Source organism: Haemaphysalis longicornis, unplaced genomic scaffold (assembly GCF_048455015.1).
Source record: "Haemaphysalis longicornis isolate Haplotype H1 unplaced genomic scaffold, Haemaphysalis longicornis Haplotype H1 scaffold_2, whole genome shotgun sequence".
Lineage (NCBI taxonomy): Eukaryota > Metazoa > Arthropoda > Arachnida > Ixodida > Ixodidae > Haemaphysalis > Haemaphysalis longicornis.
In genome coordinates, this window is record NW_027526295.1 from 24,837,838 (window position 1) to 24,860,365 (window position 22,528).

Consider the following 22,528-nt stretch of genomic DNA (forward strand, 5'->3'; position numbering starts at 1 on the left):
AGACCCCTGTGTAGCAGGTGTGGGGAGGGCCTATCCGTAGTCCACATACTCATACAATGCAAGGCACTTGACACAACACGACACAAACACTTCAGAGAACTCTACAGACAACATATTCCCCTACACCCATCGCTGTTTCTAGGTGACGATGCCATGGTTTCTGTGAAACGCATTTTTAAATATTTGTCAGATGTTAAGTTTTTAAACCTCATTTCCTATCATGCGTAATCACATCTGGCCCTATACACCAGCCATCACCATTATCTTTATTGATCTTGCTATGTACAGTTTACACATTTTATACCTACCTTTTGTGGTAATGACTTGTTTTCATTAAATAACTTCTCTGGCGCTCTTTGCCCTCGTCGGCCTTGCGCCATTAAACACCAACCATCATCATCATCAGAACACTGAACAACGATGAGTGATGACTAATTCTCTTCAAAGATATGTAAGGAATAATACAATAAGAAATATTTGTGCCTCGACAGCAGCAATTTCAAAAACGGCGTATGATTTCGTATCAGTTCATATATGAGTTCAACTCAAACGGCGTATGAGTTCATATATTAACCAAGCAAACCTGGTAGCTGAGACCAGCTAACTTGATTTGAAGGATTAATTTGAACGTCAATCAGCTGGGGTCACGTAACAGTTTCACTTATGAAATTTATGCAATTTTGCAGCTTCCAGCTGTGCCTTTTAAATAGAGCACTGAAATCCCATGCTGGACTTCAAAAAGGACAGTGTGAACAGCAATAAGAGTAGTTATGTAATTCATCTGTGGACGACTATATATACCTGCGAGTTATTCATACCTGGAGTTGGGCAGGGTTCGGCCGGACCAAGCAACAAACTGTGGCCTGAAATGGTACTGCTTGTCAATGATCCTTGACAGCTGCCTGCATTTTAAAAATGATGGGGTCCGCAGATATATAGAGGCAAATGAAATCTAAACTCAATTGCATACCCCCTCTAAAGGCATACGCCTTCTTCCCCGAACTACACATGCAGTTTGTCTTAAGCCCTCTTGTATGCTCGTTGAGTGATTTCCATTTGTTGTCGGCTTGAATAGGTGTGATTGTGTCATCCGGGAACTGAATGTTCATGTATTGTACCATATCTTCCCACATTGCCTTTTTGTGCGAAAAAGTTTTGCACTCTCGCCACAGAGCCTGGCTGGCATGGTACAAAATAGAACGTACAAATGTAAACAAGCTTTGTTTCGCGATTGCAAACAAATTTGTGTTTTTACTGTTTCTTTACCCTTCAGCAAATTTATGCTGCAGGAATCCAAGAAGCATGTGTACTCGTCAACAATTGCAAGTCCCTGGTTTGGTTTTATGTGATTGTATATTGCTTCACCTGTCTTTATGGATGCCTGAAAACTATTTAATTGCTGGCCCTCGATGATTGCAGACTTGATCAGTTCGTATATCCAGACATTCTTGGCCCGCAGGGGCACCTTGTGAGTTCAAGGTGACTGTAGTGGAGACACCGCGGACCCCGAGCCCATCTGCGTTGTACCCACCCACGCCCCAGCTCTGCATGGCTTAGCCGTGTCCAAGGAAAAGGGAATCCTGGTTGCTGAGTTGACGCTGAGGATGTTTTTGGACCTTTACGGCCCCTCAGCTGAAACAACACGCAACTTTGGCCCCTGCTTCTTGCAGACGGCACCCCAGGACTGACCCGCCCTGGGGAAATCAGCTAGTCGCCTTTTCCTAGCCCTCCTCTCCTTTCTCTTTTCCGTCACCTTTCCATCCCTGTCCAGTCACCTATTCTTTTCCTGAACTTCCTCTTTTCCCCCTCTGGCAGCAAAGGTTAACCCTGTGGTTATAATCAGCCTTGATTAGACGTCATGGGGTTGTAGTAGCGCTGTATGGTTAGCGTGACAAAGTCACGTTCCCTTGTTGGGCTCCGTGGTGGGCGACCAGCACCGCTGCCGAACACTTTACTTTTCATGGAAAAGAAGAAAAATCTTGACCCTGATCGCCCTCCTAAACGAGGGCGCACCGAAGTTAATGCCTCGCAAAGTTTGAACAGCAATCGTTCACTGACTGAGACGACCTTCCCGAAATTTCTGGTGATGCAATCTGACGACCCTCAGAAGCCCTTGAGGAAAGTGTCGGAAAGTGTCGCCGTTTGCCGTAGCCAGAGAGCTGAGAAATCTACTTGGACCAAGTTACAGTGTTAAAAAGCTACCAACCTTGGACCTCCTTGTGGAGGTCCAAGCAAAATTTCAGTCAGATGCCCTGCTGTCAATGAAAGAACTAGTAACACACAAGGTTCACGTAACTGCCCACCGCACCTTAAATACTAGGTTGGGGGTAGTGTCGGATGAAGACTTGATTGATGTGTCTGAAGATGAGATTCTGGAGGGGTTTAAAGAACAGACAAATGTCATTGCAGTGCGAAGAATAAAGATCTGCAAGAAAGATGAGGAAATCGCCACAAAACATTTGGTTCTAAACTTCAACTCCACCACCTTACCTGACAACGTACACCTAGGCTACCTGAATCTACGTGTGAGACCGCCCCGCACGGGGCACCTTGAGCAATCTTGGTGACGGTACTGGCGATACCGCGGACCCCGAGCCCCCAAACATAAGCTGGATCCAACCGTGGCGATGTGTTTATAGGTGGAGGGTTAGAAACCACGAACGGTGGCCGTCGGAGCCCAGGTCAAGCTCCGGCGGATGGGCTCCCTGTCTGTTCACCAGGCAGGGAGCTCCGGGACCTCTTTGGCTACCAGGGTACGGTCAAAGAAGAAAGTACCCCCGTCTCCCTGCTTTCCAATGTATCATATGGCATTTTCCAAACCCCCCCCCAAACGTGATCGGCCCCCGAAAAGGGGTCGCACCGAAGCTTCATTCCCACCCTTGCCAACAATTGCATCCCAAAAGCCAGATAACTATCCGCGCTTCTTAATTGTTGAATCTCTTGACAGTTCAAATCCTATCTCCTCCCAGTCAGTGTTCCTTATCACCAAATTCCTTGAAGGCATCCTGGGCAAGTCTTTCAAAGCCAAGAAACTGAGAACCGGCGAAGTCCTGGTCGAGGTGAACACTCACCAGCAAGCCACAAGCCTCCTTACCCAGAATCGCATGGCAGATCTGGACATCAGAGTCACACCCCACCGTAGCCTCAATAGCTCTCAGGGTGTGATTTCTGAGCCAGATCTGATAAATGAGACAGAAGCCGATCTGCTCGAAGGTCTGAAAGGCGAGGGCGTGACGGCAGTGAGGCGCATCACCATGCGGCGAGATAATAAGCAAATCATGACAAAGCATATAATCTTAACATTTGACCGTTCCTCACTCCCTGAATCCATCAAAGCAGGTTTCATTCATTGTTCTGTCCGGCCGTACATCCCGAACCCGCGGCGCTGTTTCAAGTGCCAACGGTTTGGGCATGGCACCACCTCCTGTCGTGGAAAAACAACGTGTGCGAAATGTGCATCGCAAGATCATGAGACAGATAACTGCCAGGCTGAACAATTAATGTGCAGCAACTGTCATGGACCTCATGCTGCGTACTCCCGCACGTGTGAAATGTTCCAGAAAGAAAAAAAGATAATCAACATCAAGGTAACAGAAAACATCACTTTCCCAGAGGCGCGGAAGAGGTTCGCCTCTTTCCCTCTGGGGAGGTACGCCGACGCAGCTCGCCGGGGGGCGGAGCGGCGTCTGGTTTCTGCGGGGACCCAGTACCGCGAGTCGGACTTGGTCCCGCGTCCGCCCCCCCCCTGGGTTGCCTCAGGCAGCCCAACCTGCCTCCGCACCGCTCGCTGAGCCAGCAGCGGCTGTGGGGGCAACCACGTCTGGTGGAAGCGATGTTGCATCCTCCACTTCCACTCCAGCGTCCCAAGCCACAGGCGAGGGCGCAGAGGAGATGGACTTGGGGGAGCCAGCGGCAGCTCCCACCCCCACCGCACCGCCTGCGCCATCCGAGGCATTCCTTAAACCCTCGGTGGTTGTGGGTCAGTCAAAGCGCGCCCAAAAGGGTGCGCGGTCCACGGGGCCTGATCAGTCAGGCAATCCGAGGACATCAGACGACGAAACGGATGTCGGACCGTTCTTGTCTGCGGTGCACCGCAAGGAACGTGTCCCGACGCCAAAGCCTCCTGACAAGCCCAAAAAGACGAGAGTCACAGCCCCGAAAGACGACACATAAACATACACACTCCAGTAGCTCTCACACTAAATAATGGGAAGAGAAAACATAATTCAATGGAACTGTAGAGGCCTCCTTAAAAATCTTGACGATGTATATGAAATACTGCATGCTAATCAGCCAAGTGTAATGTGTGTCCAGGAAACACATCTGAATTCTAAGCACACAAATTTCTTGAATAGTTACCTGGTATACAGAAAGGACAGGGTTGGCTGCACACACTCTTCTGGCGGTGTGGCCATAATCGCCCGCAAATCCTTAGCATGCCACCCTGTCACCTTGAACACCGTCCTTGAGGCTGTAGCAATACGCTTAATAATATTTAATAGGTTGATAACGGTATGCTCCATATACATTCCTCCTGATGTTTCACTTTTAAGCTCTGACTTCGAGGCGCTGGTTGACCAGCTGCCCGAACCATACATCCTTACAGGCGACCTTAATGCTCACAACTCTCTTTGGGGCTCTTCCAGAACGGATGCCCGAGGTCGCCTTATAGAAAAATTCCTTACATCTTCAGGAGCATGCCTTTTCAACAATAAACAGCCTACATACCATAACATAGGACACAACACATACTCATGTCTTGACTTGGCGATTGGCTCCGCAGATCTTTTTCCATGTCTTGAGTGGGGTGTGGGTACTGACCCATATGGCAGTGACCACTTCCCCACCTCACTTACATATATAGGTAAAGGCCCAAGCAGTTCATCTTCCCATAATAGGTTCAATGAAGCACGAGCTAACTGGAATACATTTACAGAGACATCCAAACTACACCACACATCCATAGGACACCTACACGTTGAAGAAGCCACCCAACTCCTCACGGCGCATATCCTCGACGCCGCCGAAAAGTCCATTCCCCACGCCTCTGGTGCCCCGCGCAACCAGCGGAGGCCGTGGTGGAATGAGGACTGTAGGCGGGCGCGAGAGGCTCAGAACAAGGCGTGGGGTATCCTTCGACGGTACCCCACGTCGGGCAACCTTATTTTGTTCAAACGGGCCAAGGCGTTAGGGAAACGTGTGCGCCGTGAGGCAAAACGAGAGAGTTGGCGCACCTTCCTTACATCTATTAACTCATACACAGACACACACAAAGTCTGGACACGAATACGAAAACTAAAAGGACAACAGACACACAGCCTGCCCCTGGTCAGTCCAACAGGGGACACACTGGAAGACCAGGCTAACACACTTGCACAACACTTTCAACACGTTTCCAGCTCTGCACACTACACAAACACTTTCCTGAGACATAAAACCGCTTGTGAAAAGAAGTCCTTATGTGATAATAACATGTCAAAATCTGGTTACAATTCTGAATTTACTCTCTATGAGCTGAAGGCGGCCCTGAGCACATGTAAACCTTCAGCTCCAGGCGCAGACCAGATTACATACACAATGATACAACACCTACACCCAGAGACTCTTGAAACACTCCTACACTTATACAACAACATATGGCTTTCGGGGCACATCCCAAAATCTTGGAGGGAGGCTATTGTAGTGGCGTTCCTGAAGGAGGGTAAGGACCCGTCCTCTCCCGCCAGTTACCGACCCATCGCTCTGACAAGCTGCCTGTGCAAGCTGCTCGAGAAGATGATAAATCGCAGGCTCGTGTACTTCCTTGAGTACAACGGTCTTCTCGAGAGCTGCCAGGCAGGCTTTAGGGTGGGGCGATCTACCAACGATCAACTTGTTGCATTGGAATCCTTCATAAAAGATGCATTTGCTCATAAGCAGTTCTGCCTTACGGTATTCTTTGATCTTGAAAAGGCTTACGACACAGCCTGGCGATATGGCATCCTTAGCGACCTGAAGTCCTTTGGTGTGTCAGGTAACATGTTAAATACCATTTCTAGCTACATGTCCACGAGGACATTTCGTGTTAAGGTTGGGTCATCCCTGTCCGGGATACATGTGCAGGAAAATGGTGTGCCGCAAGGTGGAGTTCTAAGCTGCACATTGTTTATAGTTAAGATGAACTCCCTCCAAAAGGCATTGCCACCAACCATTTCCTGTTCCGTCTATGTAGACGATGTTCAAATATCTTTTAAATCCTGTAACCTGTCAATTTGCGAACGTCAAGTACAGCTCGGTGTTAAGAAGCTTGCTGGATGGGCGGACCTTAACGGTTTTAAACTGAACCCGGGCAAAAGTACTTGTGTTCTGTTCTCCCGCAAGCGCGGGCTTAGTGCAGACCCTGAGATTGCTCTTGGCCGTGCATCTATTCCTGTTAAAAGGGAGCACAAGTTTTTAGGTGTCATATTTGATAACAAGCTCACGTTCATACCTCACGTCAAAGCACTTAAACATAAATGCCTAAAAACACTAAACATTCTCAAGGTGCTCTCCCACCAATCCTATGGTGCAGACAAGGAACTACTTCTCCGAGTCTTTACCGCCTTAGTCGGGTCCCGGTTAGACTACGGCAGCGTCGTGTATGGGTCGGCATCAAAAACCGCACTAAAAATGCTCGACCCAGTACTCCACTTGGGCCTCCGCCTTGCGTCGGGTGCGTTCCGCACTAGCCCGGCAAAGAGTCTATACGTTGAATGTAACAAATGGTGCCTTGAGGACCAACGAACGTACATGGACTTGCTCTACGCTTTCAAAATTTCATCGATGAATAACCATCCTTTTAAACCTGTTTTTAATGATGCATCCACATCACTAGTGTTTGCAAATCGCCCGTCCGTTCCTTTGCCATTCTCACTTAGAGTGAGACAGGAAGCTTCGGATTTCAACATCTCCTTTTCAGACATTTACACATCTTCCTTTACTGATGTTTTACCACCCTGGCAGCTTCAACGTGTGTGTTGTGACTTGTCTTTCATGAATATTGATAAAACCAGGGTACCACAAACTGCAATTTTGCAGCACTTCTTCTCCCTGCAGTACAAGTATCAATGTGCAGAGTTTTATAGTGACGCATCAAAAACTGCAACCATAGTGTCTTGCGCTGCTCATGGACCAAACTTTGATGCATGCAGAACCATGAGCACATACACCACAATTTACTCAGCTGAAGCATATGGCATCTTACTAATTGCACAACACATTCTTGAACACAAAATCTCGAAGTCCATCATATATACAGATTCCTTGAGCGTTGTGCGCGCATTGGCATCATACAAGCCATGCAAAAACAAAATTGTCCATATGGTTTTCAACACTATCATGTCTATATATGCCCAAAAACTTGTTCTGGTGTTGTGCTGGGTTCCAGGGCATGCTGGAATTGCTGGCAATGAGGTTGCGGATCAGAAGGCCGCAGTTGCTGCATTCAGGGACACAGTAGATATAACCATACTACCACAGAGTGACCTTAAGCCACAAATTCGACAATACCTTCGTAGGAAATGGCAAACACACTGGGATGAACAGACAGACAACAAACTACATGTAATAAAGCCACACTTGGGACGGTACACATCTGACTCACACAACAGACACACAGAAGTTGCCTTGGGTAGGCTGCGGATAGGGCACACCCATGCGACGCACTCGTATCTGCTGACGGGATCTCCTAGACCCCAGTGCAGCAGGTGCGGAGAGGCCCTATCCGTAGTGCACATACTAATCACATGCAAGGCACTTCACACAACACGACACAAACACTTCAGAGAACTCTACAGACAACATATTCCCCTACATCCATCGTTTTTTCTAGGAGACGAAGCCATTGTTTCCGTGAAACGTGTGTTTGAGTATTTGTCAGAAGTCAAGTTTTTAAACCTCATTTCCTATCACGCATCATGAAATCTGGCCCTATACACCAGCCATGCTCATTGTCGTTTTGTGATTTTACTTTTGTTTTTGCTGATTTTACTTAGTGTTTAAGGTTTCACCCCTATCATCGACTATTGTTTTGGCGCTCTTTGCCCCAGTTGGCCTTGCGCCATAAACATCCAACGATCATCATCACGTGTGAGACCGTATGTACCAAACCTCAGGCGCTGCTTCCGCTGCCAGAGGTACGGGCACCACACACAGCAGTCATGCCGTGGAAAACCGACCTGTGCGCTAGCACCGAACATGGAAATGACGCCTGTGATGTAGAAGAAGTCAAATGTGTGAATTGCAGTGGTGAACACCCCGCGTACTCCAGGAAGTGCCCACGCTTCCGACAGGAGAAAGAGCTGCTAGCGATCAAGGTGAAAGAGAATGTGTCCTTCCAGGAGGCCAAACGACGCCTGGCCTTCACTCAGAAAGGATCCTTTGCTGAGGTAGCCCGTCGGGGCGGGGCTGCCTCAATTTCCGGCACTGGCGCAGTCCACTCGGGAACTGCGCTGAGCCACAGCCCCCTAAACTAGTCAAGCCGGCAGCCAGGCTCCCGGCCACCAAAAAAACTGGTGTGGCTTCTAAGCCACCAAAAGACTGTGCAGGCCCCACCCCTGCCACACCATCGACCTCCTCTCCTCGGGTGACGGTCGACGCACCTCAGAGGAAGGCGCCTTCAGGAAGTGGCACTGCTGCAGGTGCTGCTCCTGGGCGGCAATGACCTGGGGACCCTCCCGACCCTCGGCAGAAGCCAAAGGGCCGGGGAAAACCACCTGGTCCCCCTAATGGTATTCACGAAACTGAAGGCAGTCCAAGAGAGGTAGAGAAGGAGATGGAGGTGTGCCCTAGTGCCTCTGGGAGCATGTCTTCGTCCACACCTACTTGACCTCGAAAGCGAAAACTCTAGAAGACACCCATATGGTGCAAATAGTCCAATGGAACTGCCGTGGATTATTGCACAATACAGATGATATTCATGCAATTATACACAAATATGGACTTGCTCATGATCCAAATATGAACCAGGAGACAAATCTAACGGAAAGACATGACAACATCTTTCGCAACTTTCACCTCCTTCGAAATGACAGAGAAGACTGCACCCGTGCCTCGGGTGGTGTGGCCTTGGCTGTGGCACCAGGCACAATTCTCAAGTCGATAGAACTTAACACTACGTTGGAGGCTGTTGCAGCACAAGTCTATATTAACAAGCTTGTCACTGTTGTGTCAATGTACTTGCCACCATCAGATCATGTGTCCTTACAGGAACTTAATGACCTCGTTGAACAACTTCCAGCTCCAATAATTATGGGAGATTTCAATGCTCATCACTACTTGTGGGGAGGTGAAAGAATAGATAGCCGGGGAAAACTCATTGAACAGTGGGTAACTACCAACAGCTTAGTTGTTTTCAATAACGGAGATCTTTGTGTTGGGTTGCCAGACCTCCAGATGGATTATGAGTGGAGTGCTGTGAATGATGCATATGGAAGTGATCACTTTCCTGCCTTGCTGCGCGAAGTGCAGACCCTTCCTTCCCTCAAGAGCTGTTCACCCCGATGGAAGCTTGAGAGGGCAGATTGGGAAAGATTTAAGGAGTTAGTTTCCTTTGATCGATTTGACAGCCCCGCACGGGGCACCTTGAGTTATCTCGGTGACGGTACTGGCGATACCGCGGACCCCGAGCCCCCAAACATAAGCTGGATCCAACCGTGGCGATGTGTTTATAGGTGGAGGGTTAGAAACCACGAACGGTGGCCGTCGGAGCCCAGGTCAAGCTCCGGCGGATGGGCTCTCTCTCTGTTCACCAGGCAGGGAGCTCCGGGACCTCTCAAGCTATTAGGGTAAGGTTTGAGACGAAAGTACCCCCGTCCCCTACTTTTTTCCAATGCCACATGGATAAATCAAAACCCCCCCGAAAACCCGATCGGTCCCTGAAAAGGGGCCGCACCGATGTTACGTACCCACCCCTTCCAACTCTCACTCTCCCGAAACCTGATAACTATCCCCGATTCTTGATTATCGAATCCCTTGAAAAAGACAAGCCAGTTGCCTCAATGTCCGTTTTTCTGACTACAAAATTTATAGAAGGAATAATAGGTAAACACTACAAAGCCAAAAAGCAAAGAACTGGAGAGTTGCTGGTAGAAGTCACCACCCAGCAACAGGCCACAAGCCTCCTGAGCCAGACCCGTATTGCCGATCTTGGCATCAAGGTCACGCCCCACCGCAGCCTCAACAGCTCACAGGGCGTGATCTCAGAGTCAGATCTGGCAAACGAGACGGAAGCCGATCTTCTAGACGGCCTGAGAAATCAGGGTGTGACGGCAGTCAGGCGGATAAACATAAGACGAGACAATAAGGAAATACCTACCAGGCACATAATTCTCACTTTCGACCGTGCAACTCTTCCAGACCATATCAATGCAGGATTCATCCGGTGCTCTGTCCGAGCGTACATCCCGAATCCGCGGCGCTGTTACAAGTGCCAGCGGTTCGGGCATGGTACCAACTCGTGTCGGGGCCAACTAACCTGCGCCAAGTGCGCGCAACAAGGTCATCACTCTGATAATTGTCCCTCTAACCAATTGCTTTGTGTGAATTGCAAAGGACCTCACGGCGCGTATTCGCGAGCCTGCGAGACATTCAAAATTGAAAAGAAAATCATCAACGTCAAAGTCACGGAAAACATCACCTTCCCGGAGGCGCGAAAGAGGTTCGCCTCTTTCCCCCTGGGGAGGTACGCCGACGCAGCTCGCCGGGGGGCGGAGCGGCGTCTAGTTTCGGCGGGGACCCAGTACCGCGAGTCGGACTTGGTCCCGCCGCCGCCCCCCCCAGGGTTGCCCCAGGCAGCCCAACCAGCCTCTGCACCGCTAGCTCACCCAGCAGCGGCTGTGGAGGCAACAACGTCTGTTGGGGATGCCGCTGCATCCACTGCTTCCTCTCCACCGGCCCAAAGCACATGCAAGGGCACGGAGATGGAGACGGAGGCAGTCGCAGCGACCCCCTCCCCCGCCTCACTGCCTGTGCCACCTGTGGTGCTCCCCACGCCTTCGGCACTGGCAGCGCAGGCAAAGAACACCCGAAAGGGTACCACGCCAAGGGGGCCCAGTCCGCTGGGCACCCCCTTGCCTTCAGATGACGACATGGACGTCGAGCCCTTCCGGCTTCCATCGCAGCGCAAGGAACGGGCTGCGACGTCCAGGTCAGTAGAGAAGGCCAGAAAACCCCTTCCAAGAGTGCAAGCCCCGAAAGACCCTACATAAATAATCACACTCCAGTAGCTCTGAACACATAATAATGGGAAGAGAAAATATTGTTCAGTGGAACTGCAGAGGCCTTCTGAATAATCTTGACGACGTTTATGAGATTCTGCATGCCAATCAGCCAAGTATAATGTGTGTCCAGGAAACACATCTGAATTCCAAACACACAAATTTCTTGAATAGTTACATGGTATACAGGAAAGACAGGGATGGCTGCACACACTCTTCTGGCGGTGTTGCCATAATCACCCGCAAATCCTTAGCATGCCACCCTGTCACCTTGAACACCGTCCTTGAGGCTGTAGCAATACGCTTAATAATATTTAATAGGTTGATAACGGTATGCTCCATATACATTCCTCCTGATGTCTCACTTTCGAGCTCTGACTTCGAGGCGCTGGTTGACCAGCTGCCCGAACCATACATCCTGACAGGCGACCTTAATGCTCACAACACTCTTTGGGGCTCTTCTCGCACGGATGCCCGAGGTCGCCTTATAGAGAAATTCCTTACATCTTCAGGAGCATGCCTTTTCAACAATAAACAGCCTACATACCATAACATAGGACACAACACATACTCATGTCTTGACTTGTCGATTGGCTCCGCAGTTCTCTTTCCTCTTCTCGAGTGGGGTGTGGGCACTGACCCATACGGTAGTGACCACTTCCCCACCTCACTCACATACATAGGTAAAGGCCCATGCAGTCCATCTTCCCATAATAGGTTCAATGAAGCACGAGCTAACTGGAATACATTTACAGAGACATCCAAACTACACCACACATCCATAGGACACCTACACGTCGAAGAAGCTACCCAACTCCTCACGGCGCACATCCTCGACGCCGCTGAAAAGTCCATTCCCCACGCCTCTGGTGCCCCGCGCAACCAGCGGAGGCCGTGGTGGAATGAGGACTGTAGGCGGGCGCGAGAGGCCCAGAACAAGGCGTGGGGTATCCTGCGCAGGTACCCCACGTCGGGAAACCTTTTATTGTTCAAAAGGGCTAAGGCGATGGGAAAACGTGTGCGCCGTGAGGCAAAACGAGAGAGTTGGCGCTCATTCGTAACATCCATAAACTCTTACACTGACTCTCGCAAAGTCTGGACACGAATACACAAACTAAAAGGACAACAGACACACAGCCTGCCCCTGGTCAGTACAACTGGGGACAAACTGGAAGACCAGGCTAACACACTCGCACAACACTTCCAACACGTGTCCAGTTCAGCACACTACACTAGCACTTTCATGAAACACAAACAATTGGCTGAAAAGAAGTCTTTACGTGATAATGATAAGTCAACCTCCTCTTATAACTCGGAGTTTTCACTCCATGAGCTGAGGACCGCTCTGAGCACTTGTAAACCCTCAGCTCCAGGCCCAGACAACATCACATATACAATGATACAGCACCTACACTCAGACACTCTTCTAACACTCCTCCACCTATATAACAAGATTTGGCTTTCGGGGCACATTCCTCGCTCTTTTAGGGAGGCCATAGTAGTGGCTATCCTAAAGGAAGGGAAGGACCCTTCCTCTCCATCCAGTTACCGGCCCATTGCTTTGACAAGCTGCCTGTGCAAGCTCCTCGAGAAGATGATAAACCGTAGGCTCGTGTACTTTCTTGAGTACAATGGTCTTCTCGAGGGCTGCCAGGCAGGCTTCCGGGCGGGGCGATGCACAAATGATCAACTGGTTTCTCTAGAGGCCTACATAAAGGATGCATTCATTCATAAGCAATACTGTATGACAGTATTTTTTGACATTGAAAAGGCATATGATACAGCATGGCGCTACGGCATTCTTAGAGACCTAAAAGCTTTTGGTATCTCGGGTAACATGCTGAACACTCTTTGTAGTTACATGTCTTCACGAACATTTCGTGTCAGGGTCGGTTCGGCTCTTTCAAATGTTCACGTGCAGGAGAATGGCGTGCCTCAAGGTGGCGTATTGAGCTGCACCTTGTTTATAGCTAAGATGAACTCTCTCCGAAAGGCACTGCCGCCAACCATATCCTGCTTGATGTATGTAGATGACGTTCAAATATCTTTCAAATCGTGTAACATATCCATTTGTGAACGTCAGGTCCAGCTTGGGGTAAATAAACTTTCTCGCTGGGCAGATGAAAATGGATTTAAACTTAATCCTTCTAAAAGTACCTGCGTTGTATTCTCAAAAAGGCGGGGCATCCTGCCCGATCCCGACGTAAAACTCTTTGGTGACTCGATTCCAGTAAAAAGAGAACACAAGTTTTTGGGTGTGGTGTTTGACGAGAAACTCTCATTCATACCCCACATAAAACGACTTAAACAAAAATGCCTAAAAACAATGAATATTCTAAAAGTCCTGTCTCACCAATCGTACGGTGCAGACAAACAACTCCTGCTTCGACTTTATGCCGCGTTGGTAGGGTCACGGTTGGACTACGGAAGCGTTGTGTATGGGTCAGCCACAAAAACAGCACTTAAAATGCTCGACCCAGTGCTTCACTTAGGGCTTCGCCTGTCTTGTGGGGCGTTCCGTACCAGTCCTGTCCACAGTCTTTATGCAGAGTGCGACAAATGGTGCTTAGCGTACCAGCGAACTTATGTTGATCTCCTATATGCCTCCAAAATCTCATCAATGAATAACCATCCCTTTAAACCGGTTTTTAATGATACGTCCAAAACTAAACTCTTTTTAAACCGCCCATCTATTGCTGTTCCTTTCTCGCAGAGAGTGAGGGACGAGATGACTATTCATGACGTCTCCCTCTTAGACACATTCAAATCATCTCACACTGATCTTGTAGCACCATGGCATCTTCGTCCTGTGGCATGTGACTTGTCTTTCGTACAATACAACAAGAACAGGACACCAAGAAGTGGGATTTTGCAGCATTTCATGCATCTACAGAATAAATACAGGGCTGCAGAGTTTTTCAGCGATGCATCTAAAACGTCCACTGCGGTGTCTTGTGCTGCGCATGGGCCTAATTTTGAAGCATGTAAAACAATGAATGTTAATACAAGTATTTTTACAGCAGAGGCATATGGCATATTTCTAGTTGTAAGTCACATAGTTGAACATCATATTCCTACATCCGTCATTTATACAGATTCGTTGAGCGTCGTCCGTGCATTATCATCCGGAAAGTAATCAAAAAACCATGTCATCAATCTTATCTTCAAAACGATTATGGTAGCTTATTCTTCAAACCTTGGGTTGACTGTGTGTTGGGTGCCAGGCCACTCTGGCATTGGCGGTAATGAAGTGGCGGATGAAATGGCCGCCAATGCTGCACTCCGAAACACAGTCGACATGGCAACACTACCTTACACAGACCTCAAGCCACACATTAGACAACAACTCCGTAAAACTTGGCAAGCAGACTGGAGCGAACAGACAGACAACAAACTACACGTAATAAAACCACACTTGGGACAATACATTACTGACTCACACAACAGGCACATTGAAGTTACCTTAGCTAGGTTACGGATAGGCCATACGCATGTAACGCACTCGCACCTGCTCACGGGATCTCCAAGACCCCTGTGTAGCAGGTGTGGGGAGGGCCTATCCGTAGTCCACATACTCGTACAATGCAAGGCACTTGACACAACACGACACAAACACTTCAGAGAACTCTACAGACAACATATTCCCCTACACCCATCTCTGTTTCTAGGTGACGATGCCATGGTTTCTGTGAAACGCGTTTTTAAATATTTGTCAGATGTTAAGTTTTTAAACCTCATTTCCTATCATGCGTAATCATATCTGGCCCTATACACCAGCCATCACCATTATCTCTATTGATCTTAGTATGTCCAGTTTACACATTTTATACATAGCTTTTGTGGTAATCACTTGTTTTCATTAAATAACTTCTCTGGCGCTCTTTGCCCTCGTCGGCCTTGCGCCATTAAACACCAACCATCATCATCATCATCGATTTGACAGCAGCATGTCCATTGATGGGGCAAATACCTACATCTGTGAGAAACTTCTTACACCTGCAAAAGTTATCTTGAGCTTCACAACCACGGTGCGCATAGCATCCACCTGCTGCGAAAACTCTGGCGACATTTCTTTGGTGTGCATGAAGTCAATCAGCGAGTCGATAGACGTCAGTGCACTTTGCGTGGTCATCGACGGGGGCTGTCAACCTCATCATCAGTCTCTGCTGCCGTCGCACAACGCTGCCGTCTGTCGCGAAAATACATCCGCGACGATTGCGTCATCGGGGAGTTCATCGCAGAAATATTTCTCTTGCGCCAATTACCTTGTCACGAAGGCGTTTTTGCTGTTCGCCTCATTCGATCAAACTACCCGCCACTGCGGCGAGTAACGGCATCTAAAATTACGACCGGCCCGATAGCGCGATATTTTCAGCACAGGCACATTCAATATTCCCAGTGTATATTAAACTCAGATGACATACATTTTCTAAAGTCAAAGTGTATTTGTTGCGCCGCAGTTGTGTGGCGGAGAGTTTTAGTGTGTTTTAGTTGCTGGCCTCGAGCATTTTTCTGGCAGAAACAAATAGTTCCACATGGTTGAATAATTCCACAAGACCTTACATTGTGCTACGCATGTAAGCCAGTTTGCAATAATAACGAATTATTATTTTAATATTTTTTTGTTTCTTTTAGATCTATTTGCAGCTCTCCATTCCTGTCTTTTTTTCCTGCAGTATGTCTTCGTTTAGAGAATTTGTTTCACCCTAATGTTCTATCTAATTATATGGTCGCACTGTTTTCTGCACTGCATGGCGAGAGGATTTTTAGCAAATTTTGGCCTAATGCATGTGTGAGACAAACTTTTTTGAGGGGTGATAATGTACAAGCAAATGGGGAGTGCCGGCCCAAGAAGGAATGTTACTTACCTATTGCTGTTTGTGTCATCCTAACGTTTCTGTTTCTGTTTTAGAATTGGCGGAATGGAGAAAGCAGGAGGAGGCAAGCCAGTACTGCCTGTTCGTAGCGTGCACACGGGCTCAGCAGCTTGCCCGTCGGCAGACATGAACGTACTACATCTCCCACAGATCAGCAAAGGCTAGGCCAAGTAGGGGCAAGGGGCTTCGGCTTCTAAGGAGCCAGGGGAGCTGCAAAACAGGTAGGACGTGTCTGCCTTACATGATTGTTACCGAGAACAGTACTGCTGGAAGCCCTGTCAGTGTTACTTACCACAGGAACCACTCTGGGCATGCACCAAATGTGGCCCACTTAAGGATGACTAAGGAACAGCATGCAGAAATCGCAACCGTTCCAGGGCTGTGCCTATGTCTACTGTTCTGAAGAAGATCGGAGATTCTGGACAGAGCACAATGAGGCCGATAGGCGTAATAAAGCGATGGCACTTGCACAACATTAAGAGGGAGTTCTTCCCACATGGTTCAGAACGGTGCCACGATAATGATGCAAGCAGTGTGCACATCTGGGTGAGAGCCATGGCCAACAAAAAAGAGACAGTGGTTCATCTCTGTAAGCAGCAGGGAAGCGACATGCCAGGCAGCACGTTTCCCAATAAAGATTTTGCTCTTGTCCTTATGACAGAAGCACAGGAAGATCTTTTAAAGGAACTTGGGTCTGGCACTGTGTGCATTGACTCAACCCATGGAACCACTGACTATGATTTCCAGTTAATGATGCTTTTATTCCTTGAGGAGTATAGGTCAGGCCTTCCTGTAGCCTATTTCATTAGCAACCGACCTAATACACCAGCCTTGAAAGCTTTCTTGGAGAGCCTGAAGTCATCTACTGGTGAAGTGCCTGCTACAAACTTCATGTCTGATGATGCACCCGAGTTCTATAATACTTGGTCATCCGTCATGAGCAAGCCCAAGAAAAAATTGCTGTGCATCTGGCATGTGGACAAAAACTGGCGACAGAACGTGCAGCCGCTGATAAAAGGACGGCAGCAGCAGGTCGATGTCTACATGGAGCTTTGTGCAATCATGGACTGCACCAGTAAATTTGAAGTAAACAAGCTCATTGACCTCTTTTTAGGTTCTGGTGATCCCAGTCAGACTGAGCTACAGGACTTCCTTACATACTTCAAGGAGCATTATGCTGGTCGTCGAGAACAGTGGGCCTTGAGCTACAGGATACGGGATGGTGTAAACACCAACATGCACCTTGAAAGCATGCACAGAACGTTGAAGCACATCATTCTGGAAGGAAAGAAAAATAAGCGTGTGGACAAGCTGATCTCTGCCCTGTTTGACCTGATGCACCACTGCTTAATGAACAGAGTAACCCGCATTGTGAAGGGCACAAGGACGAGCAACATGGCCAAGATTGAAAAAAGTCAGCAGCCTGCCAAGCCCACCATAAAGTTTGTTAAGTCAAATGAAGATGGGACCTCGAGTGTCGAGTCCCAGAGCACCCCAGGGCTGTCACATACAGTCTCAAAAGAGGTTGATGGTGCTTGCTGTCCTCTAGCCTGCAGCAAGTGTGCAGTATGCATTCATACCTACATGTGCACTTGCTACGGGTACATGCTTCATTATACCATTTGCAAGCACATTCACGCTGTGCAAATGGCCCAGGCACCAGAAAACCTAGAAAGCATGTCTGCTAACAGTCCTAGTGAAGAGGAGGCAAGAACAAGCCGAGCACAGAGCCTTCTAGACAGCATTGGGAAGATGCAGGCGTTCACAAGCATAGCACGTTCAGCTGAAGTGTTGGCCTGCGTCGATACCATTAAAGAATATGAAGCAGAGGGCGCAGTAGATCCCGAGGTGACTAGAAAGGCCTCAAGAATGTTGCAAAAAGTTGTTGGGCTCTGAGCGTAAAAGAGAGAATTTGCTGATGAAACAAAGGAACCGGCAAATAGAAATATCGAACATCAAGTCAAAAAAGCCTAGGCTGTCATGTCCAACAGCTACCTTGTCCAAGCCAACTGAGCAGCAGAAGGCGATGCTAAAAGCACGACTTCTAGACAGGAATTTGGAAAGCGTCGAGATAATTACTACTTCAGGCCACAAATACTGCTAACAGATTGACCCCTTACGCAACAGGAGCGCATATATCTTGCCTTGGCAGCATCATAACATCACTATAGTCCACTTATGTGCCTGCAATAGTTGCTGTACATAAGCTCAGTACGGCTTGGGTATAAAGCTGTAAGGCAGTCTTGGTTGGTGCGTGTGCTCCGTCACATAGAGGCACCTCCAATGGCTGCCGTACAGTGGTAAGTATCTTGTCAGCTGGTATGCCCACCCTTATCTAGGGTGCACAGCTGTACGGCAGTGCTTTGGTTGGTGCGTGTGCTCCGTCACATAGAGGCATCTCCAATGCCTTCCGTGCAGCGGTATGTTGTCAGCTGGTTATGGCAATTTCTTAAATGGCGCATTTTTTACAGCACTGGATTAACACGTGTTGATTGCTAGCATGTAAATAGGCGCATGTAAATAGTATATATAGGCACTAAATAATGTAAATAGTAGTGTAAATAGGCACATGTAAATTGTGTATATAGGCACTAAATAGTGTAAATAGTAGTGTAAATAGGCACATATTTTTGTTTATCCACTTTCCTGTGCATGTGTACATGTTAAGTGATTTCGTGTTTGACTTTGGCTTATGCAGGTATTACGAATCATTTGTTTGGTGTGCTTTGTCCGATGTAAACTGCTTTTTCATTCTAAGTGGGCCCCAGGCCCCTTACCATGTCGCACCCTGCGACGAACACTGCCCCAACTATAAAATGCATGCTAAGGCTAGCTGGATGATGAAGGGTGGTTGAGACATGTTGCGATATGTCCCTGGTAAGCACTTACCAGGCTTCCCATCTGACACTGGCCCTATCACTCCACAATGGCAGCCAGTAAAACAGTACACCTGGCTTTTCCGAAACCCTTTTTCTCTCGGCAGAGCCTGCCTGCTAGAGAGCGCGTCTTCCAGGTGGCGGATAGGAAGACTCTCACCAAACCAATTAAGGCAAGAGCAGCTAATTAGGCCTTCGCCATTACCCACTGCAAATTATAGCCAACTGTCTCACTTGTCTTGTCCGAGTGACAGGCATTGCCTGCAGCCAAATTGCCATGCCTGTACTACTTGGTGAGAGTGGTGCTTGCACCCGCGGACCAACAGGTTTTCTTCAACAATTGTCCATTTCTCATGCTGCACTGGCCGGACTGCTGAACTCTGTTTTGGGTAAAATTGCTCGTATTTGACCCTCATTTTGCTTCTTCACATTCCAGGTTCGCAGCGATGCAAAGAAGGGCAAAAAAGGGCTGATGAATCATGACTGCAGTTGTTGAGCGAACAAGTACACAGTGTGGTTTGGAGTGAAAAAGGAAGACTCAACGAACCTTAATGTACTCTCATTGCATATATAACAAGCTGATTTATATGAATTGTGCAAATAAACATTTTATTCACAAGAGAACTTTGTAGCCTGTCTCTTGGCGGGGGCAGAGGGGAGGCTGTGTCCAGTTGCTCAGTTACTGAACGAGACCATTACTAGCAAGAAAAAAAATATAGCAGCCTTGTCGTGGGAAACAACACCATAACTGGCAGAAAAATTTCTCTGTCTTTCCATAAGGCACATAGAAAAGATTGATGTTCATGGTGCGGGCATTTTGTCCTTGTCCTGCACCTACACTGGACAGCATCAAGTTATTGTTTCACCTTAGCAATATTTCATTAAATTCAAGTGTGACATCAGCTTTCCTAGTGGCCAATTTTATTTTCCCAAACATATTTTCCAAAATCTTTTGCTCATTCTTCACACAAAATTAACACTGCATCACTTTCACGTTCACGTGCATCACATCACTGTTCACGAAATGATTATTGCCAATGTATTCTTTTATTTGTAGGGTGTTGTACCAGGCTAGGCCCCAGTGGCACTGATGGGTTTGACTCGATCATTTTGCAGTGAATGCACCCTCATTTCTTCTGTCCCAACATTACCATGTATAAGTGACCGTGAAGTCACTGGAACTTCAAGTTGCAATACCCGGTGTCTCTAATCCACCACAACGAAAACTGCTTCATCATAGTCATTAATTGGAACTGTCTCTCTACATACGTGAGCAAGGTCAGTTTTTGCTTTGAGTTTAAATGTGCCACCAACCCGGGTGTAATATTACTTGGCAATTGTTCAAACTAAGCTCTTATGAGTTTTACGCACCAGTGTTTTCTCATGGGTGATTTCCTCAATGTGTACTGAAAGTCCCACAAGGCACCAGGCATTGCATTAAATGTTAAAGGGGTCATGAAGACAAAATATGAGATTGGTTGAATAAACAACTGCACTGTCCTGGCAACAATACCAGTGTTATCAAAAACTTTAAACAAATAATCTAGGCATTAAGGTGAACTGGTGAAGCAGTGGTGACTCGCCAGCCTCTTTCCAGTGATTTTTTTTTGGCATCACATAATCCTACTTGTTCATAGATTTTTATTATTATTTATATACCCTCAGGGTCAGAGGCATTACAGAGGGGAGTGGCTACAAGTAAAAAAATAGCAAATACAAATACAGTGAAATTGTTAATGAAAAAGATACATAACGTTGCTCCTAATTATACAATGTTTGCTACGCATGCTCGAAACAAATGGTTATTGGCAATCATAATTTCTTTGGGAAGGTGGTTCCATTCCCGAGATGTAAGTGGAAAAAAGACTGATAAAATTTCTTCGTGATGCTTGGCTGAATACCCACTTTGTGACGATGATCAATATGAGAAGAAAAGTACAAAGTCTTGGGGATCAGTTCATCGCAAAGAGCAATGTGGTGATAAAGTTTATCGAACAAAGTTAGCAAGAAATCTTTTGCTGGCATCATAAGAATGGAAGCCCAATGTTTGACTTCATGGCAGTTATACTTGCACCTTGGTTATTGGATAGTACAAAACAAGCACAGTTATTCAGTACCAGTTCAAGTGCGTCAATTAGATTAGTGTGGTGAGGGTCCGAAATACTCGTAGCGTATTCCAATTTTGGTCGAATAAGTGTCTTGAACAGCAGTAATTCAAGCTTTAGCGGTGCGTTATAAAAGTTTTGTCGTAAGTAACCTAACATGCGGTTAGCGCTGTTCATTATATTTTGAATATGAAGGGACCAGGTCAGGCTACTTGTTATGTGGACACCTAAACACTTATACGAGTCTACCGCTTCTAACGGAGTGTCGTTTAGATAGTAACAAAATGTAGTGGTATTAGTGCAGGATCTTCGCATAGTTCTGCATTTGTTAATATTAGGTTCCATACGCCATGAGTTACACCATTTAGCGACAACATTAAGGTCAGATTGGAGAGTGCTATCATCATAATCAGAGATTACTTCACGGAGTATTACGCAGTCATCGGCAAAAGGGTGTATGTTAGAATTTACAAGAGAAGGGACGTGCCTAGTGTAAATTACATATACGAGGGGACCAAGAACTGATCCCTGGGCCCCACACGGGGCACCTTGAGCAATCTTGGTGACGGTACTGGCGATACCGCGGACCCCGAGCGCCCGAACATAAGCTGGATCCAACCGTGGTGATGTGTTTATAGGTGGAGGGTTAGAAACCACGAACGGTGGCCGTCGGAGCCCAGGTCAAGCTCCGGCGGATGGGCTCCCTGTCTGTTCACCAGGCAGGGAGCTCCGGGACCTCTTTGACCATCAGGGTAATGTCAAAGAAGAAAGTACCCCCGTCCCCTGCTTCTGTACTATGATATATGGCATTTTCTAAACCCCCCCCCCACCCCCAAATGCGATCGGCCCCCGAAAAGGGGCCGCACCAAAGTTTCTTTTCCTCCGTTGCAATCAATATCTCTCCCAAAGCCTGATAATTTCTCGCGGTTTTTGATCATGGAATCTGTTGACAAGACAAAGCCCATCACTTCCCAGTCTGTGTTTCTAATCTCCAAGTTTCTTGATAGCCTTATTGGAAAGTTGTACAAGGCTAAGAAACTCACAACGGGAGAAGTTTTGATAGAAGTAGAAAACAAACAACAATCCTCTAACCTGCTCAAGCAAACGCGCATGGTAGATGTTGACATCAAGATCACGCCGCATCGCAGCCTCAGTAGCTGCCAGGGCGTGATCTCTGATCGGGATCTAATGAATGAGACTGAAGCAGATCTGCTCGAGGGCCTCCGAGATCAGGGCGTGACAGCAGTGAGGCGAATCACCATACGCCGAAATGATGAAATAATTCCTACCAAGCACATAATCTTGACACTTGACCGTTCAAACCTTCCTGAGTCGGTCAACGCAGGTTTCTTGAGATGTCCAATCCGACCCTACGTGCCGAACCCACGCCGCTGTTTCAAGTGTCAGCGGTTTGGGCACGGCACGTCGTCTTGTCA

General features: G+C 47.6%; 1 protein-coding gene across 6 annotated transcripts in view; it reads left to right on the plus strand.

Moving 5' to 3' along the window:
- The window catches only part of LOC144168803 (uncharacterized), a 128,942-nt gene extending 108,544 nt beyond the window's left edge, over nt 1-20,398 (plus strand). For 4 of the 6 annotated variants that reach the window (XM_077697769.1, XM_077697768.1, XM_077697767.1 and 1 more), the window contains one exon: nt 16,147-20,339. In XM_077697769.1, the coding sequence (XP_077553895.1) occupies nt 16,499-18,007 (1,509 nt within the window). In that variant the 5' untranslated portion in view covers nt 16,147-16,498 and the 3' untranslated portion in view covers nt 18,008-20,339. Of the gene's footprint in view, nt 1-16,146 lie in introns of all 6 variants that reach the window. The other 2 variants (XM_077697772.1, XM_077697773.1) reach the window with 2 other exon arrangements.
- Nucleotides 20,399-22,528: the final 2,130 nt, after the last annotated feature.